At 33.5% G+C, this 22755-nt stretch overlaps 2 protein-coding genes and 2 long non-coding RNA genes across 5 annotated transcripts in view; 2 read left to right on the top strand and 2 right to left on the bottom strand.

Annotated features, from left to right (window-relative positions):
• LOC120350581 overlaps nucleotides 1-10118 on the bottom strand; it is an 11650-nt gene extending 1532 nt beyond the window's left edge. The window contains exon 1 of the mRNA XM_039424662.1: nucleotides 9888-10118. Within this exon, the coding sequence (XP_039280596.1) occupies nucleotides 9888-10106 (219 nt within the window). The 5' untranslated portion in view covers nucleotides 10107-10118. The remainder of the gene's footprint in view (nucleotides 1-9887) is intronic.
• On the top strand, nucleotides 1798-22755 carry LOC120350582. Its single transcript, XR_005570912.1, has 2 exons — nucleotides 1798-1919; nucleotides 21213-22755. It is a non-coding gene; the product is annotated as an uncharacterized LOC120350582 (long non-coding RNA).
• LOC111058511 lies at nucleotides 10004-19793 on the top strand. Of its 2 annotated transcripts, none has more exons than XM_039424661.1 (2): nucleotides 10004-10227; nucleotides 17826-19793. In XM_039424661.1, exons 1-2 carry the CDS (start codon nucleotides 10098-10100, stop codon nucleotides 18431-18433), a joined length of 738 nt encoding a protein of 245 aa, XP_039280595.1. In that variant the 5' UTR covers nucleotides 10004-10097; the 3' UTR covers nucleotides 18434-19793. The 2 variants fall into 2 exon arrangements, with proteins under 2 accessions (XP_039280595.1, XP_022201740.2); XM_022346048.2 differs by lacking the exon at nucleotides 10004-10227 and adding an exon at nucleotides 11579-11779.
• LOC120350583 lies at nucleotides 10454-12026 on the bottom strand. Its single transcript, XR_005570913.1, has 3 exons — nucleotides 11903-12026; nucleotides 11439-11611; nucleotides 10454-10619 (listed from the first exon to the last, which is right to left on the bottom strand). It is a non-coding gene; the product is annotated as an uncharacterized LOC120350583 (long non-coding RNA).

Here is a 22755-nt window from a genome sequence, read left to right as displayed (position 1 = left end):
CGATGGATTTAAAGCATTAGATTAGAATCATTTCAAAACTGTACATCAAACTTTTTGATGATTCGGTATGAACTTCGACATCAAGACGCATTAAAATTGGAGAAATCAAATACGAGGGTGAATCAAATGAAAACCGTGAAAGTCTTATATAATATTTATTTTGATAACTAAGTAAAACTTACATTTACCATTTTTTGAAATAGTCTCCTTGAAGTGTTATGCAAGTGTTTGACCACTTAGGAAGCGCATGAATACGTTTGAAGAATTCTTTTGGTTGTGCCTGTAGCCACTCATGCACCGCAGTTTTCACTTCTTCATCACTTTGGAAATGCTTGCCATCCACTGCATCTTTAAGCTATCCGAACACATGTGAGTCACTATGGGCGAGGTCTGGAGAATAAGGTGGGTGAATTAGGCATTCAAATTTGCTATCCTGGGTAGTTTGAACCGAGAGACGGGCTGTATGTGGCGGGCGTTGCCATGCTGTGACAACACACCGATTTGAATAAGAGGTACTGTTTACTGTCATTCCCCTGCCAATGCAATGTTCCAAAATTACTCCGTTTACATCCCAGAAGAGAGTCAGCATGAGTTTTCCTGCTGATCACTGAGTTCGGATTTTTTATTTTATTTTGGCGATGAGCTATGGCCTCATTCCAAACTGCTCTTTGTGTTTCTGGTTGATGGTAATGTTTGTTTCTGGACAAACATCAATCACCAAACTGTACTGTCATCTTGCAATGAATTTCCATTGGTTTGACACCCTCACTTTTCAAGAAACGAATGACTGATAGCTGTTCTAACGCGGTACACATTGATAATACGGCGGCCATATTGTAACTGAAGTCACTGCTAGTTGTGTGTAGTAAGGTCATTTTCGCACCTGGTGGTCATTGTGTGAGCTTCAACAAACATCCCTGCCAACTACCGGATCAATCCTACAACTTCTCGGAACTTTACAGCAAGGTTTTCATTTGATTCACCCTCGTAATATATCAATCAAATAATTATGTTAAGCATAGTATTTTTATAAGATTGAATGTATTAACACTTCGTAGCTCATGAATAGAGTACGGATAGATAATGCAGATATAATTTAATTTATTCTCTGACAAACTTTTTGAAAAATGGTGCAGCTCTGATTCTTTGATCCTCCGCTCTATAATTATGGGGATTTCCATAGAAAGGTGAGTAGTATTTACATACTCTCCATTTTAGAACCTAAGTTGATTTATAGACAATTTTACACTTTTTATCTTGTCGATCACAAAATTGAATTTATTTTTAAAATTGTGATAGAAGTTTCTTGTTTGGTTTCGTGTTTGGAAGTAAATCAATCAGATAAATTCAAAATTCGAGTTGATAAATATTTTGGACTTGAAATGTGTAAAATGTTTAAAGTCGAATCATGAACTCTATATAACCTCTGGACTGTTTATTATTTTAAATGACGTTAAAAGCAGTTTTGGGCGGATGTCTGTTGTTTACACCTGGATAAATAAATAAATGAATTAATTAATCAGAATTGTTCTGGTGCCCCTTTTCTTTCTCACCATTGTTGATTTTTTATAATTTCCCACATTTACTTACAAGTGTGGTTTGATACTAATTTTATATTTGTGATCTTTCCCCGCGCACACATTTATAGTCCATGCGGTAAAACAATTTCCATTGATTATATTATTGTGATTGTAAATAAAGTGTTCATTGCTTGAAAATAATGAATTGAATTACGTTATTCTTGGATTTAACATTGTTTTATTCGTTCTACCTTTTGGTATATTCTGATTCAGAATAAAAGTGAACATTGTATTCTCTGTTATGTTTCAGATTTATTATCGTATATATTCTTCTGCTTCGTAACTCAGTATTGAGCTCTGCTATTGTCCACTTTCTGCTGTTAGATATATTTTCATCTGGTGAGTGCCCAACTTCTCTTTTAATTTGACGTGATATTATTTTTAATTTTAACAATGTTTTCAAACTACATACTATCCTTTATGCTGTAGCTTTCAAAATAATTTCCCGATGGATTTAAAGCATTAGATTAGAATCATTTCAAAACTGTACATCAAACTTTTTGATGATTCGGTATGAACTTCGACATCAAGACGCATTAAAATTGGAGAAATCAAATACGAGGGTGAATCAAATGAAAACCGTGAAAGTCTTATATAATATTTATTTTGATAACTAAGTAAAACTTACATTTACCATTTTTTGAAATAGTCTCCTTGAAGTGTTATGCAAGTGTTTGACCACTTAGGAAGCGCATGAATACGTTTGAAGAATTCTTTTGGTTGTGCCTGTAGCCACTCATGCACCGCAGTTTTCACTTCTTCATCACTTTGGAAATGCTTGCCATCCACTGCATCTTTAAGCTATCCGAACACATGTGAGTCACTATGGGCGAGGTCTGGAGAATAAGGTGGGTGAATTAGGCATTCAAATTTGCTATCCTGGGTAGTTTGAACCGAGAGACGGGCTGTATGTGGCCGGGCGTTGCCATGCTGTGACAACACACCGATTTGAATAAGAGGTACCGTTTACTGTCATTCCCCTGCCAATGCAATGTTCCAAAATTACTCCGTTTACATCCCAGAAGAGAGTCAGCATGAGTTTTCCTGCTGATCACTGAGTTCGGATTTTTTATTTTATTTTGGCGATGAGCTATGGCCTCATTCCAAACTGCTCTTTGTGTTTCTGGTTGATGGTAATGTTTGTTTCTGGACAAACATCAATCACCAAACTGTACTGTCATCTTGCAATGAATTTCCATTGGTTTGACACCCTCACTTTTCAAGAAACGAATGACTGATAGCTGTTCTAACGCGGTACACATTGATAATACGGCGGCCATATTGTAACTGAAGTCACTGCTAGTTGTGTGTAGTAAGGTCATTTTCGCACCTGGTGGTCATTGTGTGAGCTTCAACAAACATCCCTGCCAACTACCGGATCAATCCTACAACTTCTCGGAACTTTACAGCAAGGTTTTCATTTGATTCACCCTCGTAATATATCAATCAAATAATTATGTTAAGCATAGTATTTTTATAAGATTGAATGTATTAACACTTCGTAGCTCATGAATAGAGTACGGATAGATAATGCAGATATAATTTAATTTATTCTCTGACAAACTTTTTGAAAAATGGTGCAGCTCTGATTCTTTGATCCTCCGCTCTATAATTATGGGGATTTCCATAGAAAGGTGAGTAGTATTTACATACTCTCCATTTTAGAACCTAAGTTGATTTATAGACAATTTTACACTTTTTATCTTGTCGATCACAAAATTGAATTTATTTTTAAAATGTACTGTTACAATATTCTGTTTTTACGTTGTACTCGTACTTGAGGATGCCGTAAACTGACGCTTGACTGTTTACCCAGAAATAAATTCATGCAAGTCTCAGACAGCGTCAGTTGTTTATTCTCTCTTAACATTTCAACATCACTTGTAGGATCATGAAGTATACTGGTTTAGTGATCTCTCATAATTATATTCTAAAGAGTCATGCGAGGACTAACTATTTCGAGAACTAATGAACACATTAAGAATGAGTAGTTTATATAGCGTTCTGAACATATTGATATAAGTTGTCAAATATATACGAGGGCTATTTTTTTCAACTTCCGATCGTGCCGCTAGATGGCAATGCGAGCGGCATTGGCCAACAATGTGCGGCAGCTGACACTATAACCTCACTCGTTTTCGGCCATCTGTCGTCATTACCAGTTCATCTAGCGACACATAAACATGGCTAATATAATAGAATGTTCCGCCAAGTGTGAGTTGCGAAGTGTAATTCGTTTTTTGCAAGCTGAAGGGTTATCCGCAGCAGAAATTCACCGTAGAATGAAACGAGTATATGGTGGAAGCTTTATGAGTGACAGTGCAGTGCGTGATTGGTGTAGGAAATTTGAAGATGGACGAGTTGACATTCATGATGAAGCCACCTTTTCCCGGAACTGAAGAAAATGCTAGGAGGGCAGAGCTTCCGAACAGACGATGCGCTGCAAGATGCTGTGAAAAACCATCTCAAATCACTGGCGGCTAACTTCTATGAACAAGGTATTAAGAAGCTTGTACCCAGGTATGAAAAATGCCTCAATCTGAATGGTGACTATGTTGAGAAGTAACTAATAATGTAAATAACTTTTGATAATAAATTCATTCAATTACTCTCACTAGTTTCTTTTTTATACCACATCGGAAGTTGAAAAAAAATAGCCCTCGTATTATGAGTAGAACAACTGAACAACTGTTCGATGCAACTTCAACAGTACTGTATTGGTAATATAATTCCATATTTTAATAAATTACTGTATTTGTATTAGAAACAATTGATTTGAAAAAATCATTTGGTGGTTCTCATAGTTATCATTTTAGTAGTTGTGACCTGAACGAGTTTGTTATTCAACACATTGCATTCAATAGACATAAATTTAACCATAGTCTGAGTCCTATTTTCGGAGTCAGTATATCGGTGTTGGATAAATCAATCTATAGTGTAGATTTGATTACTATTCTATAGTGTAAATTATAGAATTGTAGAATATAATGTATGGGTACAATATTCTATGAGTTTAATTGCATACCTTACTGCTTATCTATTCACGTCCGCCCATACACAAACAACAAATATCTAATTAAATTCCCACATCAATTTCAGTGTTTGGTTTAGTGCAAATATTCTTCCCATGAGTTCTAATGGGACTATTCTCACTCAGCCCGTTTTATTTTTATAAAACTAGTCCTATTCCTATAGAGTTGTCAGAATTGGATATCTCATAGATTACTTGCTTAGAAACTGAAAAATATCCCTGATCAAAAAATATTAATTTACTTGAGAAAAAAACATGATTAGCCTATCTACAGGACAATATTTATGTCACAAAACTGAGTAGATAAGAAATCAATGAGGTATACAGAATACGATATTTCTTGTAAGTTGGTTTTACACATTCGGTAAAATAATTTCAATCAGTTTTATTTCTGATCAACATTCTCGCTTCCGTCACTCACCTATCTTTTGAAACAGAAGCGTTACTATCATGCCGAAAATTCCATATTTTGAGGACAAAATGAGTTGAATTATTTGAATAATATTGACCGGGCGGATGAAGAGTATCTAGAAACCAATGAAAGATAAACATTTTCTTCCTCATTTTAATATAGATGAGTTGATTATTTTCTTATGAAGTATTTTAATAGGGCTTCTTGAATTTTTAATTATTATAGAGAATTACTAGTAGGCAATCCAATGATGATTATGGGTTGAAGTACACTCAACAATAAATTTCCCACTTCTCTTACAAATTTGACCTATAATACATGATCCGTCCGGGGGGAGAGGAGGAAGATAATTTTTTCCATTTCTTAAGTTGCAATATGTTGACGATGTTACATTTATATTTAAAAAAATGGTAAAGAAGTTTTTTTTTATTTTAATTATTGCAAAAGAAGATACGTTTCAAGAGTGCTTTAGAATTTGAACTCCTGGATCAATAAATACATGTACTGCCAAGCAACCCTACAGTAGCGGCTAACATCTCTCCAGTCACTACCATTCAGGTACCTCTTCAGCTCCTCTCTTGACAGCAAGCCTCTCCTCAGTTATGCGCACCGTATGGGGCATCTGGCGACGAAATGCATCACATCCTCTTCTTCCTTCCAGTTGCACAGGGAGCACAGCTTCACTGGAGGATTGAACGTGTATCTGTTCAACTGGATCAGCTCTGTTCGCGCCTTGAAGAGCCATTTGATTAGTGCGAAGTCTTCCTGCTCACTGATGTAAGCGGTGCCTTCTGGCTCTAGCTCGCAGTAAAGGGAGGTGCGCTCACTTCTAAGCCGCTTTATCTTGCTGTCCATTATGAATCTCTCCTCATCCTCGTCAATAAGCTGCTGATAGAGACATTCTGCGAGAGTATTTCCGAGGCATTGATGCCGTGCTGCCTTTCAAGCACTTCCCAGTCATTGACCACAGAAGTCCCTGTTCGTGTGACCTCCTCCAACAGTAATCTGGGATATCTAGCGATGGGCAGTTTTATGCACCTTCTCATGTATTTCACATGCAATTTAACAGTATACAAGAATAGTGGTAGACATCCAGTTTCCAAGAGTAGGGTAGAGTCTGGTGCCCACACGGGGAGGCTGAATACTTTTTTAATGAAGAGTTGTTGCACCTTTTCTACATCTTCATACATCCTTGCACCCCACACGAGCTCCATAACACAGGGTGGACCTAGTTACCGCATCAAACACATTGCATTTAGCCTTGAATTATATATTGTTTTGTGACAGCAGCCGATGAAACATGTTCAGGGTGATTTTTGCCGAAGATGAACTTCTTTGAAGTGACTAGCAAGAAATAGCTTGGATTACAGGTCGATTCCCAGATATTTGTAGTTTTTTACTACCTCAATCACTCCATTATTGTATTTCCACACATATGTCTTCCTATCCGACCACCTTTTCTGAATATAATTATTTTTGACTTGGTCAGATTCACTTGCAAGTTCCATTTTACACAATATGCTTCAAGATTTGCTATCATTCTCTTAAGACCTATCCTATCTGGAGCAAGCATCACTATATCATCAGCAAATGCCAGGAGTTTGATGCATACATTCTCTCCACTAAATTAAGTGCAGCATATAACGGGTGATTCTTATAGAACTTGACCTTATGAACTTATATCATTTAGTGAAATCTCAATGTGAGGACAGTGAAGCTGATGATGATGCTTGAAGCTAGATATGCTCAATGCTCCAAGCTGTGATGCTTGGAGCATTGTAAGCAGGTGTACCTGGAAATCTATATGAGATAAAGCACTCTACCTGGCCTTAGGTTATAGAACACAAAATTACGCTCAGAGGAATTTCGAATTGGTGATTGAAAACTGAAATTCATTAAAATTGAATTTTACTCATTTAAAAAAAATTGTAAGTAAGTATTCATCGAAGATAGAGAGCTCCAAATGATTTCATTTTATCCAGAATTTTATTATATAAAAAAAGGCTAGAGAAAAAGTGCATAAAACAAAATTAAGTTAATCTTCTTCTCTTCTCTGATATATCTATATAAAAGTCTAAGTCCCGACAGACTGTAATCACACTACAGCCCATTTTACTGAGCTTAAAATCTTGAAATATATCTATAAAAGTCTAATTCCCGACAGACTGAAATCAAACTACTGAGCTTAAAAACTTGAAATTTTGCACAATTGTTTTTGGTAGTCTCAAGACATCCACTAAGAAAGGATTTTCAGAAATTTACCCCCCTGAGGGAGCTAGGGCCCCCCCAAAAATGTTGAATTATTTATTGCACAGCAAAGTCATGAGGAACGTTTTTGTTCAGCTACGAAAAAAAATTAGATCTACGCAGAAAAATTCCGATCATGAGCACAGAGGTGTTCAGGAGATGGCATTTTTCGAAAATGTTCATGTAAAATCACAATACAGCTCAAACTAATTGGCCTACAGACTTAAAAATTTGCACAAATATTCTTCAAACATGCTAGAAGCGCACTAAGAACGGATTTTGAGATATTTTGCTTCCAAGGGATCCTATTAAGTAAGCTTATGAACATGGTTAGGTGAACGCCATATGGAACTTTGACACATGATATTCTAACATATGTTGTAATCATTGGAAAGCTTAAAATAATCGTATTAATCAGCTGATCGAATTAATTTTGCGTTGATCGAGAGCGCGATCTTGCCAAGTGTTTGTTCCATTGTTGTATGCTTGGCCAGTTTGGTTTGCGACTTCTATCAGCTGTATATAGAGTCTCACTCATACATTCCGATTAGAACAGAGCACAGAGATTTTCTTTCGTTAGGAGTTTGTTGATAGTTCTTCTTTCAAATTCAAATTTTATTGCCATCAAAAATCACATTGAAAACTTCCTTAATAGACAAGATTACAAAAACAAAATTTCAAACATAAATACCTACACATTTATTTGTAGCACGGCCAGAAAAAGACAAACTTGAGTACTAGCCGTGAGTTCATTCAATATAACTTATATATTTTTTTGTTAATAAAAGTACAAGTTGATGAGAGATGTGAGTAATTCCTTATATTTGATCCAAATGGTTATTCATATAGTAGTAGTCGGGGTGACTACAATAAAAAGTTTTTTACTCTGTAGCTAATAAATTTCATACATATTGATTCTACATATGTATCCAGTGTCCATAATGGAAGTGATTGAACTACTCAAAATTAATGGCTTACTGGTCCCTCTTAGAATTTATAGTATTCCTTGTGATTGAGCCTGTTTTTTTTTTTAGTGTTGACTATTAATAATAGAGCTTTATTTACAACTAGCTCACCCGGCGAACTTCGTACAGCCAAAAAGTCAATGTATCTCATGTCACACTTGACTTTATTTGGTGAATCATAAAATTTATCTGACAATCGATATTTTCATTTACATCTCAATACGGACTTCCTATGTGCTTAGTCATGCAGCATTCATTATTCCGAAAACATATTCTTATCAATCAATTGGTAGTAATATCTATCAGGAGTGTTGAATTAAAAAAATAGATAGGTTAAATAAGTGTTTCAAAGATAAATTCAATGTTTTCATAGTTGTTGATTGTCAATAGATGGTCCAGGAAATATACGATGTACGATGAATCACACAGAATTCCATATTCTTTTCATCTTCCATTTTAGGATGCTAAGCTAAATTCAAAAAAATGTAAATTATTCTGTCATTCTTCAGTAATTAATGAATGCGATATGAACAACTCTCTTTCATGAGATGAATAATTTTTTTCCAACATTTTCCAGTTTCTCAATGATAGGGGAGTGATAATTATTTGTATAGGTCTTCTAAGGAACCATTATCAGCTGGTAGGCTACCAATCAACTACACCTTAACTCCAAACTATCGTTTTAATACCAGTACACGATTTATCACAGGGTGTCGTGTTTATTACAGCTTGTAACTTTAGATGCTAAATCATATTATCACAATATGATCTTGAATCATGATCATCTTTCCGTTCTTCGGTAGCCGCTCGGCCGACAATTTTGAAAACATAGGTCTGTAAAATGGATTAATGAATAATTATTATTAACCCCCTATTGAAAATTCTGTTTAGAAACCATCCCCAATATTCACACAACTTATTCCCAAAGTTTCATGCCGTTATGTCAAGTAGTTTTCAAGTCTGTAGAGAACAAACAGACATTCATTTTTATATAAATAGATTTACATTCGGCTCAAACAAAAGCCTCTCCAAATGGAGGTAGAATGATAAGGTTGACAACTTTCAGTTCTGTTGTTTTAACGTTTTTTTTAAATAACTTTCAAAAAGATCATGTAATACCTACTATTGTGTTTGAGACACTTTTCGCGCTATCATAGTTTCACCACTATTCTGTTCCACAGTCCTAACTATCTTGCAGTCGTTAACTATATCTATAATAAAGTGAAGAGCTGGCTTCCTACTTGTACGGGGTAGGAAAATTATGTTTGACGCATCATCGTCTAAACTACTTGACTAATTAACTTGAAATTTTGCATATAGATTCTTAATTAACCAAGGATGGTTATAGGTCTATTTTCAATTGTTCAAAATTTCATTACGTCAAGTTTTCAGTTTGTCAAGTTTTAAAAAAGATCCTTGCGGAGCAAGGGTTACCTGCTAGTATTTAATATACATTTTTAATTTCTTCAATAGGTCTTTGTATAGTGCAAAATTATGTATAAAAAATAAAAATATGAAATTTATTCATTTAGAATGAATTGAGTGTATCAGTCGATAAAAAATATAATTATCCGTTTTTTAAGATGTAACGAAGTAAAATCACTTTGAAACCAAAATGATTTAGCCTATATTCATTTGATTTTCTACTTTACGTGAAAGCTGGGCTGCGTTGTATAACATTGATGAGAAGGGTCAATGGCCGGCGCATATTGGTGCGAGGTGAAAGAGGCGAGAGTGGGGTGAATCGAATTGAGCTCGCCTGGGTCTCGCCTCGCTCTCGCTTCGATTTGCTCTTGCTCAGTTGTCACGCAGCTGCTGTCTCTGTCTGCAAGGGCACGCGTTTTGTTGGTTAGATATTCACAATGGAACATTTCATTGAAGTTGTGAAGGGCAATCCAGTTTTGTATGATACCAGTCACGAAGATTACAAAAAATTGAGATTAAAAGACGCTATTTGGGAACAAATTGCGAAAGAATTTAACCTTGAAAGTGGTAAGTTATTATATTATCAGAGTTAAATTTCAGTTGACTTATTCTATCAAGACATTTAAAATATTGATAAGAGGTCAAATCAATTGGATTTTCAGAATTGATATTATATTTTAATCAATTTACCACTTCTTTAAAAATGACTAGATTGTAGAAGCTGTTATCAATATTTTCATAACCTCACTTCTTCGTTATCAGCTGGTAGACTACCAATCAACTACACCTTAACTCCAAACTATCGTTTTAATACCAGTACACAATTTATCACAGGGTGTCGTGTTTATTACAGCTGGTAACTTTAGATGCTAAATCATATTATCACAATATGATCTTGAATCATGATCATCTTTCCGTTCTTCGGTAGCCGCACGGCCGACAATTTTGAAAACATTGGTCTGTAAAATGGATTAATGAATAATTATTATTAACCCCCTTATTAAAAATTCTGTTTAGAAACCATCCCCAATATTCACACAACTTATTCCCAAAGTTTCATGCCGTTATGTCAAGTAGTTTTCAAGTCTGTAGAGAACAAACAGACATTCATTTTTATATAAATAGATTTACATTCGGCTCAAACAAAAGCCTCTCCAAATGGAGGTAGAATGATAAGGTTGACAACTTTCAGTTCTGTTGTTTTAACGTTTTTTTTAAATAACTTTCAAAAAGATCATGTAATACCTACTATTGTGTTTGAGACACTTTTGGCGCTATCATAGTTTCACCACTATTCTGTTCCACAGTCCTAACTATCTTGCAGTCGTTAACTATATCTATAATAAAGTGAAGAGCTGGCTTCCTACTTGTACGGGGTAGGAAAATTATGTTTGACGCATCATCGTCTAAACTACTTGACTAATTAACTTGAAATTTTGCATATAGATTCTTAATTAACCAAGGATGGTTATAGGCCTATTTTCAATTCTTCAAAATTTCATTACGTCAAGTTTTCAGTTTGTCAAGTTTTAAAATAGATCCTTGCGGAGCAAGGGTTACCTGCTAGTATTTAATATACATTTTTAATTTCTTCAATAGGTCTTTGTATAGTGCAAAATTATGTATAAAAAATAAAAATATGAAATTTATTCATTTAGAATGAATTGAGTGTATCAGTCGATAAAAAATATAATTATCCGTTTTTTAAGATGTAACGAAGTAAAATCACTTTGAAACCAAAATGATTTAGCCTATATTCATTTGATTTTCTACTTAACGTGAAAGCTGGGCTGCGTTGTATAACATTGATGAGAAGGGTCAATGGCCGGCGCATATTGGTGCGAGGTGAAAGAGGCGAGAGTGGGGTGAATCGAATTGAGCTCGCCTGGGTCTCGCCTCGCTCTCGCTTCGATTTGCTCTTGCTCAGTTGTCACGCAGCTGCTGTCTCTGTCTGCAAGGGCACGCGTTTTGTTGGTTAGATATTCACAATGGAACATTTCATTGAAGTTGTGAAGGGCAATCCAGTTTTGTATGATACCAGTCACGAAGATTACAAAAAAATTGAGATTAAAAGACGCTATTTGGGAACAAATTGCGAAAGAATTTAACCTTGAAAGTGGTAAGTTATTATATTATCAGAGTTAAATTTCAGTTGACTTATTCTATCAAGACATTTAAAATATTGATAAGAGGTCAAATCAATTGGATTTTCAGAATTGATATTATATTTTAATCAATTTACCACTTCTTTAAAAATGACTAGATTGTAGAAGCTGTTATCAATATTTTCATAACCTCACTTCTTCGTTTTCTGTTGACGACAAAATACGAACTACTTAACGAAGTAGCTAAGATCGACTACGACTGTACGACTACGATACTAGCTGGTCGATCTTCGTTCTTCGATAGTAGCAAAACTAGTTGATTTTATATATCGCGCCTTCATAAACGATCTTATAAAAATCATAATAATTATTCTTGTCATGAACTCATTCCAAAGTTTTTTAAAATGTATGAATTCAGGGCTACTCTCTTGTATTTATGAAATAGAATTATTGTACCCTTTAAAATTAATAAAATACTAAAACAAGACTACAAATTATAACTACTAGTTAATTGTGATCACCGAAACTAGAAGTTACCATTTGTATTTTTGTTTTATTATTTTATTAATTTTAAAGGGTACTATTATTACAAAGTAATATTATGTAGCTTAATTTTATTAATATTGATTATTCAATATTATGTAAACATGTATAACTTAAACTATTCTCTCGAAACAATTGTTTTCAAGTCTTGCATATTATTGTATTTTCTCCTAATAGGTAGTTAGACCTATAGTGACTAGAGATTCTCACAATAAAATTAATTTAAATATTTTTGTGTCGTGTTCGTAAATTGAATAATATTTATTTATAAATATAGCCCACAGGGGGGGGGTTTAGGACGCATACCGCATCCTCGATTTGGGGGGGGGGTTGGCTCAAAAGCGCAAAATCAGTCCCAAAATAAAATAAATAATGATAATGGGGAGGAAATTTTCTTGTGTAGTGGGGAGGGGTAGAAGCTGATTTTTTTTATTTACCGGTGGGGGGGGGGTGCGGGTACATTGATTAGATTCGATGATTCATTAGAGATGAGCCGTAAAAGCAATATAAATAATATATAATATAGTTGCCAACACTTCTAGTTCAACTGCTGCCATAACGTTCATACAACATTAAATTCAATGAATCATCAAATCTAATGAATATCTCGTAGGTCATGTGCTCTAATCGCGGTGTCCCAAAACGACAATTTTGTAAAGGACCAATACAATTTTTAATACAAAATACTCTTGTATCTGAGTTATATAATATTGCGTCCTCTGCATTAGTTATAGTAAACCGATAGTCCAGGCGCTGGCTTACATTGAGCATACATGAGAGAGGCAGAGAATTTGATTTCGGATTATTGTTAGGGTGTCTTTAGTGTATATGAAACTCGATGTTGTCACGTCCCAGGGTGGTCGACAGCTTGGGGGGGAGGGGGGTAAGTTGTAAAAAACGCGCGTTTATAAAATCGTCTGTCCTGCAGTTACTATTCATAGTACAGCTTTTAATTTTTTCTCAATATTATGTACACACAACTGGCTTTCAATGTGGTCCTATACATTTTTGCGATAAACCGCGTAGTTTTTTCTTAAAAAAATAAAATATCTCGAAAAATGTATTTTTTTATTATGGACTTTTTGTTATTTGAATTTCTGAGAAATAACAAAAAGTCCATAATAAAAAAATACATTTTTCGAGATATTTTATTTTTTTAAGAAAAAACTACGCGGTTTATCGCAAAAATGTATAGGACCACATTGAAAGCCAGTTGTGTGTACATAATATTGAGAAAAAATTAAAAGCTGTACTATGAATAGTAACTGCAGGACAGACGATTTTATAAACGCGCGTTTTTTACAACTTACCCCCCTCCCCCCCAAGCTGTCGACCACCCTGGGACGTGACAACATCGAGTTTCATATACACTAAAGACACCCTAACAATAATCCGAAATCAAATTCTCTGCCTCTCTCATGTATGCTCAATGTAAGCCAGCGCCTGGACTATCGGTTTACTATAACTAATGCAGAGGACGCAATATTATATAACTCAGATACAAGAGTATTTTGTATTAAAAATTGTATTGGTCCTTTACAAAATTGTCGTTTTGGGACACCGCGATTAGAGCACATGACCTACGAGATATTCATTAGATTTGATGATTCATTGAATTTAATGTTGTATGAACGTTATGGCAGCAGATGAACTAGAAGTGTTGGCAACTATATTAGGCTATAAATATATTATTTATATTGCTTTTACGGCTCATCTCTAATGAATCATCGAATCTAATCAATGTACCCGCACCCCCCCCCCACCGGTAAATAAAAAAAATCAGCTTCTACCCCTCCCCACTACACAAGAAAATTTCCTCCCCATTATCATTATTTATTTTATTTTGGGACTGATTTTGCGCTTTTGAGCCAACCCCCCCCCCAAATCGAGGATGCGGTATGCGTCCTAAACCCCCCCCCCTGTGGGCTATATTTATAAATAAATATTATTCAATTTACGAACACGACACAAAAATATTTAAATTAATTTTATTGTGAGAATCTCTAGTCACTATAGGTCTAACTACCTATTAGGAGAAATACAATAATATGCAAGACTTGAAAACAATTGTTTCGAGAGAATAGTTTAAGTTATACATGTTTACATAATATTAAGTAATCAATATTAACATTCAATCTAATAGAATCTATAAATATTAAGTTATTAACATTCAATCTAATAGAATCTATAGAGATTAAGTTATTAACATTTTGTTAATAACTTTGGTGTAAACGCAGCTTTATCAACTGATTTCTGTAACTTATATCTACGAATAGATACTTTTCATCTGGCTAAGTTTGACTGATTGTCTTGGAGTGGTACTCGAATGAAAGTGGAATAAGAGATATCTTTTTTGAATTTGAAATATTTGGAGAGAATACTGTTGGAAATCTATTGAGGGGAGATCAGTATAATTAAGGTGTGAGAGCAAGCAATCAATTCAATGAAACAACTAAAAGGACTCATGAACGGTTCAAATATGAGAGATTGTCAAAGTATATTTGAAAGAAGTCAGGAGCTATTTGTGGAGTTTTTTAGAATCAAATCAATGACTACCTGAAATTCATGACTGACATAGTTTAAATTATCTTAAATTGTATTCATGCTCATAAGGAAGGACTGTGGTATTGCACATAGAAACTGTACGAGAAAAGATCCCATACTTTTTTCATTCAATCACACAAACTATGTTGTAAAGTCTGTGTTATATCTAGAAAATATGAAAAAATACCCATAGAAGTAGAAAATAATTTCCAATAAGGAAACATTAGATCTATACAGTCAATACATTGACTCTCTGTCAATGAAACCTTGAAAATTTAATAATGTGACAACCGATCATGCTTTGGAGCAAACCCTCATTCGATCATCCAAAACTGAGTGATTGGAATAGCTAGTTCTTCAAAGGCTTTCCTAAAATGGCTGCTACTTCAAGTATGTTGACATCATTATGGATATCACTGGAGATTGTGAAGAAAGTCATCTAATGAAGTAAAACAAGAATAATGAGAGGTGAGAATGATTTCCAGAAGCATAATCTTCTCAAGAGAACATAACATTTTTCTTCAAGACTCTGCGACGATTTTTTCTGAACATAGTTGTGGCAAATTGTAAAAGTGTATTCTCACCTATAAAAAGAAACAGAGTTCTTTCATTCTCCACGATGCAATCAAACAAAAATCCTAGTATTAGTTAATTCTAGAACAAAAAGATCTGAACTCTGTATTTTTACTAGGTAGCTGTAGCTGTTTAAAGATAATTCAGCATTGAAGTTTTAGTGCCGCATGCATTTCTACAATAACCGCAATCTCTGTCAACATCTGATGGATATTTGAAAAAAAAACTCCTAATCTCACTCGGCCCATAAATTGTAAGTGAAACTAGTTGTGGATTTGACTAAATCCCTAAATATCGTTGACAAATTCGCATAATGATGACATGGCTCTCCTGAATTCAATTCCTACTTCACTTTTCAAATTTTAATACGCTGCAAGATTATGGAAACTTTGTGATGAGAAGAGTTATGAAAATTCTCAATAAAGATGGAGTGATACAGGTGGACATAGCTTTTCATGTCTATGGTCTAAAATCAAACAAAAGTAGTGAACATATTAGAAGCAGCAGAGTAAAATAATCACTCCAATAATATGCTCTCCAAACCATCGAGACTTGATTTCTAAATCTTTGGCAGAGATTTATTAATGTGACATGCAAGAATCTATAAATGAATAATCCATACGTTAGCTACGTGCAGGAATACATACATTCATTCATTCATTTGTGGATAAATTTTCAAATCATATAAATATGTTTGGGAAAGAATAACAGGCATGGCCAAAAACTATTCGAATTCCAAATTTTGATACTGAATAACTTGTTACCATTTCAAAACAGTCTGAACGGGAATACCATAATGAATGAATCAATCAAAAGTTAGTGAAATATCATTATAATAATACTGTTAGAAATAATATGGATGAATATTTAAATTTTCATTTCATTTTGATTTGACACATATCTATTATTATATTGGATATAATTTCTCAAAAGTTCACGACAAACTAAAGATTCACGAATGGATCATGAATGGATGATGAATTCCATTTCCACCATGAAGAACTAAGAAATTGCACAAATATTTCTTGGAAATTAACTGACCAGTATATCAAATAAGCGTGGCCAGTGTGCAATTTATAATATAATTTAGCCTGCAGCGCATCACAATAAATTAATTTGAGATAAAAACAATAGAACATAAACATATATGAATATTATCTTTATTCTATCCTAATATATTTCTTGAAACCCAATTTTCGTTCATTTCAAACAGTCATTTCTTAGTTTCCTTGCAGAATGAGATGAAGTTGGTAATTTTGAACATAATTAGTATATTATGATGAGAATTATCAATTATTAAGGCTTGAGAGTTAAAAAATCGTGTTCAGCGACCGAAAATACATAAGATAGCGTTCCTGAAATACATAATTTGAATGCATAGACTGTAGGAGCGATGCGATAGACAGGCCATTACGCGCATTAATCTTGGGGGAGGACCACGCCGCAGCGTAACAGTGCTACTTATCCCCCTCCCACCGCCGCATCTATGATCGTAACCCTCAAACTATATATATCATTGGATTCAGCAAGAAACGGCCTACAATGTTTATTGGGAGCCTTCCATCGTGGCTAAGGAATTGCATCTTTAGGGCTACATTTTTTAGCTGCCAGTCCCAAAACGACAATTTTGTCAAGGACCAATACAATTTTTAATACAAAATACTCTTGTATCTGAGTTATATGTTGCGTCCTCTGCATTAATTATAGTATACCGACTCTCTGTTTTTGATATCATTGTGACTTTATTGAAGTCATGTTTAAATATGGGATGTCCTAAGAATCTTACAAATAAATTTATAAAATTATAAATTCGAACATGGAAGAGTAACATAATCTTATAGAAATGAGTTGAAAATAATCAAATGAAAATAACTAAGTTGTCACAGCTAGTCATCTATTAACATAACGGGAACTCTATTATGAAAGTGGTACCAGAACCTAGAACCAGCGTCTTGTTTTTCTATTGAGTGAGTGGTTGTGAATGCCTGAGGCACTTTTATACAATTTGATTCCTATTGCAATTACACCCGCACTACTGTATTAAATGAGGAAAAATAGTTCAACTTATTTCTATAAGCTTTACAGTTAATATAATTATTAAGATTATAGTAACTAATAAACACTAGATTCAGCTGTTGAATGCTTTCTCAATGACCAAATCTCAGTTAGTTGTCCTCGACATCTTTTATCACTGATACGGAAGTTTACAAAAAGAATGCAAAAAATGAAAAAAGTTGTCACATATTATCATTCTAGCTAAATAATATAGTTTAACAAAATAATGTAGTATTACTTAGGTGTTGTTAGTAAGACTTTGCTTTGAAAGCTTGCATCCACTAAAGTACAGCATGAACAAATAGATTATATTCTCAATTTTTAAATGTGATACATTGTCCGTAGGTGAAGCGGCCAAGGAGCAATGGAAAAAAGTGAGGGATTGTCACCGTGATGCACTCAAAAGACAAGAGAAAAAGAAGAGAGGAGCGTTGCCTGGGGCTTCTGGCATTCGTCCTTGGGTCTACCAGAAGAAAATGGAGTTCCTTGTGCCGTTCATGACGAACAGGTCGCCCGGCTTGGTTGCTGCAGTGGCCGATTACACCTCTGATGGAGATGACAAAGTCGAGTTCCTCGAGGAAATCGAAATTGAACCTGACCAGACCAGTCTGGAAGAGGATGAGATTGAATCGCGACCATCAAGTTTGCCAACACCCAGTAAAAAGTCGAAAACTTCCGGTGTCAACGACTTGATCGTAAAAACGTTGAAAAACCTCGAAAAAAGGGCAGAAGCAAGGGACAGTATGCGGTCGGCCATTGCTGACAATCTTTCATCCCAGAAGCCTGTTGGCAAGAATGATCCTCTCTATAACTTTTTCCTATGTATGTACCAATCTACTAGGCAGTTACCTTTGTCCAATCAATTATCAGTGCGAAGGAAAATTTTCGAAGTGGTTTCAAAAGAAGAAGAAATAATAATGCTTTCTGACTCTACTGCTAAGCAAGGTACCTGAATTTAATTCCCACGTATTGCTGGTACAGCAGGATCAGAAACTAATTACAAGCGCGGAATTGAATGGAAAGCACTCGATGCTTTTCTTGACAAGTGCTTAATATAAACAGTATATTCCAGTTGAAGTTTGTGATAGATAGACGTGAGTGCTCGTCGTGAGTGTAGACTTTCGTTTTCAAATGAACAATTTTGATTTGCACTTGAATTTTTTATTGCGGAAGACGCCCACATAAGCTTCTAGCTTGTGCGCGTGTAATTGAAAGTGTGTGGGTGATTGATGAGATGATCAAACGTCCATTTCTAACCGCAGGATTCGAATCTACTACCAGATAACAGACTGAAGGGTGCAACGCCTTCTCGGCTAAACTTGCCGGCAATTTATTTGAAATTAAGCGGATATGATCGAATGCTTGAAACTACGATTTCATTTCTACAAAAGTATTCAAATACAAAGCATCCAACTACAAAGCATGCAACCTCTGTGAGCTGTTGTTTGAAGTAGGCTATCTATTTTTGATGTAAAATTCTCATTTCTCAATGGTACTTGATATAGTGCGTATATAATGTTACTTGATATATATTTTTATATTTCGGAATTGTTTCAAGTTACTGAGTACCATGAGTAACTACTTTTATAAAATTATTGGTAACTAAATTAGATATACGAAATTCGCATATTCTATTTTCACTGTTACACTGTTCATTACACGCTTATCTTGGCCAAACCTTTAACCCAGCTAAGTTAGTTTCGTATTATATTGTATCCAATTACGCGAAAGTATACATCCTCTAAATAATTGTTTAAAACGTCTATTGTATCCATTAAAAAACTCTATAAGTCTACTTTATCCATTGACAAGTTTATTTTTTAAATGTTGTGTGTTTCTGGGTGTTGCCAGTCCGCTCGCAAACTTTGTATCTCTACTTGTACAGTTTTAAAAATTCAAGATACAATTTGTTGAATGAGAATATTTGAAACTTTTTCTGCTCAAAATTCATAGGTAATAGATACATTGAATAATATGACAATGTTGCAAGACTACTTGTATATTGAACATGTGTTGTATGTAAAAACTTGAATATGATGAATAGTCGAAACTTTGTAGTCTAATATTGTTAAATAGTTTTTCTTCCCATCCATTGATGTTATTGTAGACATCGATCCAATTATAGAAAACAGTGATTAGTTTTATTTCTATAATTTGACATATTGACTAAAGTACAGTATGATTGCAAATGTTTATTTAAAAAACTTGTGTTATTTAAGTTTCCTCATAAGACTGACTATTAATTGGGCTGTCATTAATACAAATAAACTTGTATTTTGTGATTTTGGTAGTAAACTATTTGAGATGTAATAAGGCTACATTTTTACTTCCTTATACCTTTCAGTAGTTAATTGAATGTAATTGATCTTGAGTTGCACGGTATTGATTGACCAATGCTTGTGGAAATAATGTGGAATATTTCCAGTCTATTCTTATGAAGATCAGTACATTTTGTGTCAATGTGTATCTAGGTTGTATATGTATATATATTTATATAGCTATTTGTGTATCTGTAATAATTATTGTAGAGTGTGGAGTATATCCTTTCCGAACACCCTCAACTAAGTTGGAATAATCACATAATATTCTTTATAAATTCACTACCGCTGTGTAAGTGACTGGTTTAACAATATTTCAATGCGTTTATAATATTTATTTCACTGAAATCCATTGTAATTAAATTTGTTGTATGACTTATTCAATTTTATTGAACATGGCAGTAAAATTGATCCAATTAATACTATCCAATCTACACAGTTTTATTATTATTTGTCAGATGAGTTTCAATCAGAGTAGGAAACTCTATTGAGCGAGTGTAGCTATTTACAATCAAACTTGATCTGTATCTTGAAATAATCTTCCTCAATTCTAAAAAATTAGAACCTTCAAACAAAACTCAGCTAATTGTTCTTGCTTTTTGTTGCTGTAATGACTATCCATCTCATCAATTCATTCATCGTGTCTATTCATAAATTATCAATAATTATTGTAACTATACCTCATAATAAGTTAGTAAGAAAAATATAATTGAAAAAAATAACTCTCAGCTTATACATGATTAGGATGAAGCATCTTGATAGGACTATGTTCATAAGGACGTCATAAATGGCCTAAACCCTACAACTGCATCCCATATGTCATTCGCTATGAGCTAATTATATTTCAAAAAAACGTAAGTTTCAGTTTATTAAAATATGGCTTCTCTTAGCTATATGGATCATGAAATTACTATACGGTAATAAAGTTCCTGTCTGTACTAATTATGGCATACGAATCAAAAGGTTAAAAGTATTCAATTAAAAATATAATTAGGCTATATGGGGACTCCTATCTCACTAGGCGTCAAATCTACGAAGATTGTTCATTTAATCCTAATAGTGATGTAAATTCTATTTTATAATTTTGATTCATCCTTATTATCATGATTTATCTTAAGTTAATGTGGATTTTTATTCCTTTACGATTCCCACTACTTTATTATTTCTTATCATTTAATTTATATACTTTGTTACAACAGTATTTTTATTGTATCAATAGTCTAAGAATGCTATTCAGTTTAAATAATTGAATTAATGAATAAAATGTGGCCAGTGACACCAGTCATCATCTAAATTTCCATTGAAATGGAATAGAAATGAAATGGCCATCATCTAAATTTCCATTGAAATGGAATATTGTTTTTATTATTATTGTTGGTACTTGGATAGTAATTACATTTTTCATTATTTACAGGACCATGCGAGAGATGAATCTCCAGAATGTTCCAACCAAATAAGTGAAATAACTTAAAGCTGTATCTACTTGAGACTTGAGTTACCAGTGTGCTCTCTGGATGAATATGAAATAATCTCCTATGTAGTCTATGAAATAATCAATGTACAAATTTTTGTTTTTAATTCACCTTTTTATTCTGCTGCTGTTTTATTAATATAATGAGCAATCTAATTTAAAATGTGTAAAACTATCAACTAAAGTATTAATATTTTATTAGGTGTTTTAGTATATGGATAATAGAATAATGATTCATTGTACCTTAAAACTATTGGAAACATAAAACTTAAACTTTTCACCTCATTGAATAACCATTGGTCAAATAATTGATTAAAGATCTTGTCTGCTCCTGTTAAATAGAATAGAAAGGAATACATAATTATTTTTCATTGAAGAAACTCTGGTCTTGTCATTAGTGTGAGTTGAGCTATATAATTTTTTCATCCTTGAAAATACTTCAAAACTATTTTGAAATGATTCAACTTTACATTCCCTAAATAGATTACTCTGGGATATTATTAGGCTATGTACTTATTATTGAAGATTTTGTTTTCAAGCAAATCTGATTGCTTGCGAAACTATAAAACTTTTATTCTCATAGTTTCTGATTGTGACGTCAATATGATATGCACATGGTAATCACCCTTATTATAAATATAATGAAACTGTAACTTGAGTTTTCTTCTAAATAATACTGCTCTTAAGCATTAGCTTTTTCTATTGTTACTTTTCGTCTTCATATTTTAACCACCTAATTAATTTTAATGCAAGAATTTTAAATTAATAAATAATATTAAAAAGTAATAAAAAATTGAGGAACACTATCGTTCAACTTTCAATATTATTGCTGTACTTGTATTTTTCATATATTCTTTTGGTATGACCGATACATCAGCATTTCTTGCCGCCCAACAAATGCTCTGATTGAAAATATTTTTGATTTTAGTTGTTTCCAATTAAATACAAGCTTTGATTGTATTTTGCCATAGTTAGGTCTTATCGACTATCTTCAATATGTATCACAATTTGTGATACAAATTGCTCATAATGTATTCCTTTTTTTATAAACTCATTTTTGATCTATTTTTTACTTAGCTATTCAAATTTCAACAAAAATGCGGACAATAAATAGACAATTGAAGTGTAATTAAGTACGGTAATTATATAATGAAGATAATATTTCAACGTTAATAGAATTTTTTACTAAGAAAAAAAGAAAAGTTAGGCTAGGCTGCATTAGAACAAGTTTGCAGGGCCTTGAACATGTGAATAATATTTTTTCTAAAGTAAAACTATTAACCTTCTATATAATTGTATATCAATTGGCTAGAACAAATTCAATTTTCAGAAAAAACAACTGGCATTTCCAAAAACTTTTTTAATATTAAATTTGCTAATATTTATAATAAGGAAATTCGGAAGATTTCAGTTTTTCATGAACGTATATGGAGAGGGTTCATTATTTCATTTCTACAATATGATTGATTCTGATGCATTGTGAATA

This window comes from Nilaparvata lugens, chromosome 3 (assembly GCF_014356525.2).
Source record: "Nilaparvata lugens isolate BPH chromosome 3, ASM1435652v1, whole genome shotgun sequence".
NCBI classification, from domain to species: domain Eukaryota; kingdom Metazoa; phylum Arthropoda; class Insecta; order Hemiptera; family Delphacidae; genus Nilaparvata; species Nilaparvata lugens.
The sequence above is the reverse complement of the archived record's forward strand: the minus strand, read 5'-3'. Positions and strand labels throughout refer to the sequence as shown.

Bases quoted from the DNA above. Each gene is read 5' to 3' on its own strand.
- LOC111058511 (XM_039424661.1), top strand. From the start codon at position 10,098: ATGGAACATTTCATTGAAGTTGTGAAGGGCAATCCAGTTTTGTATGAT. The intron at 10,228-17,825 runs GTAAGTTATTAT...CATTGTCCGTAG, and splicing joins AGAATTTAACCTTGAAAGTG to GTGAAGCGGCCAAGGAGCAA.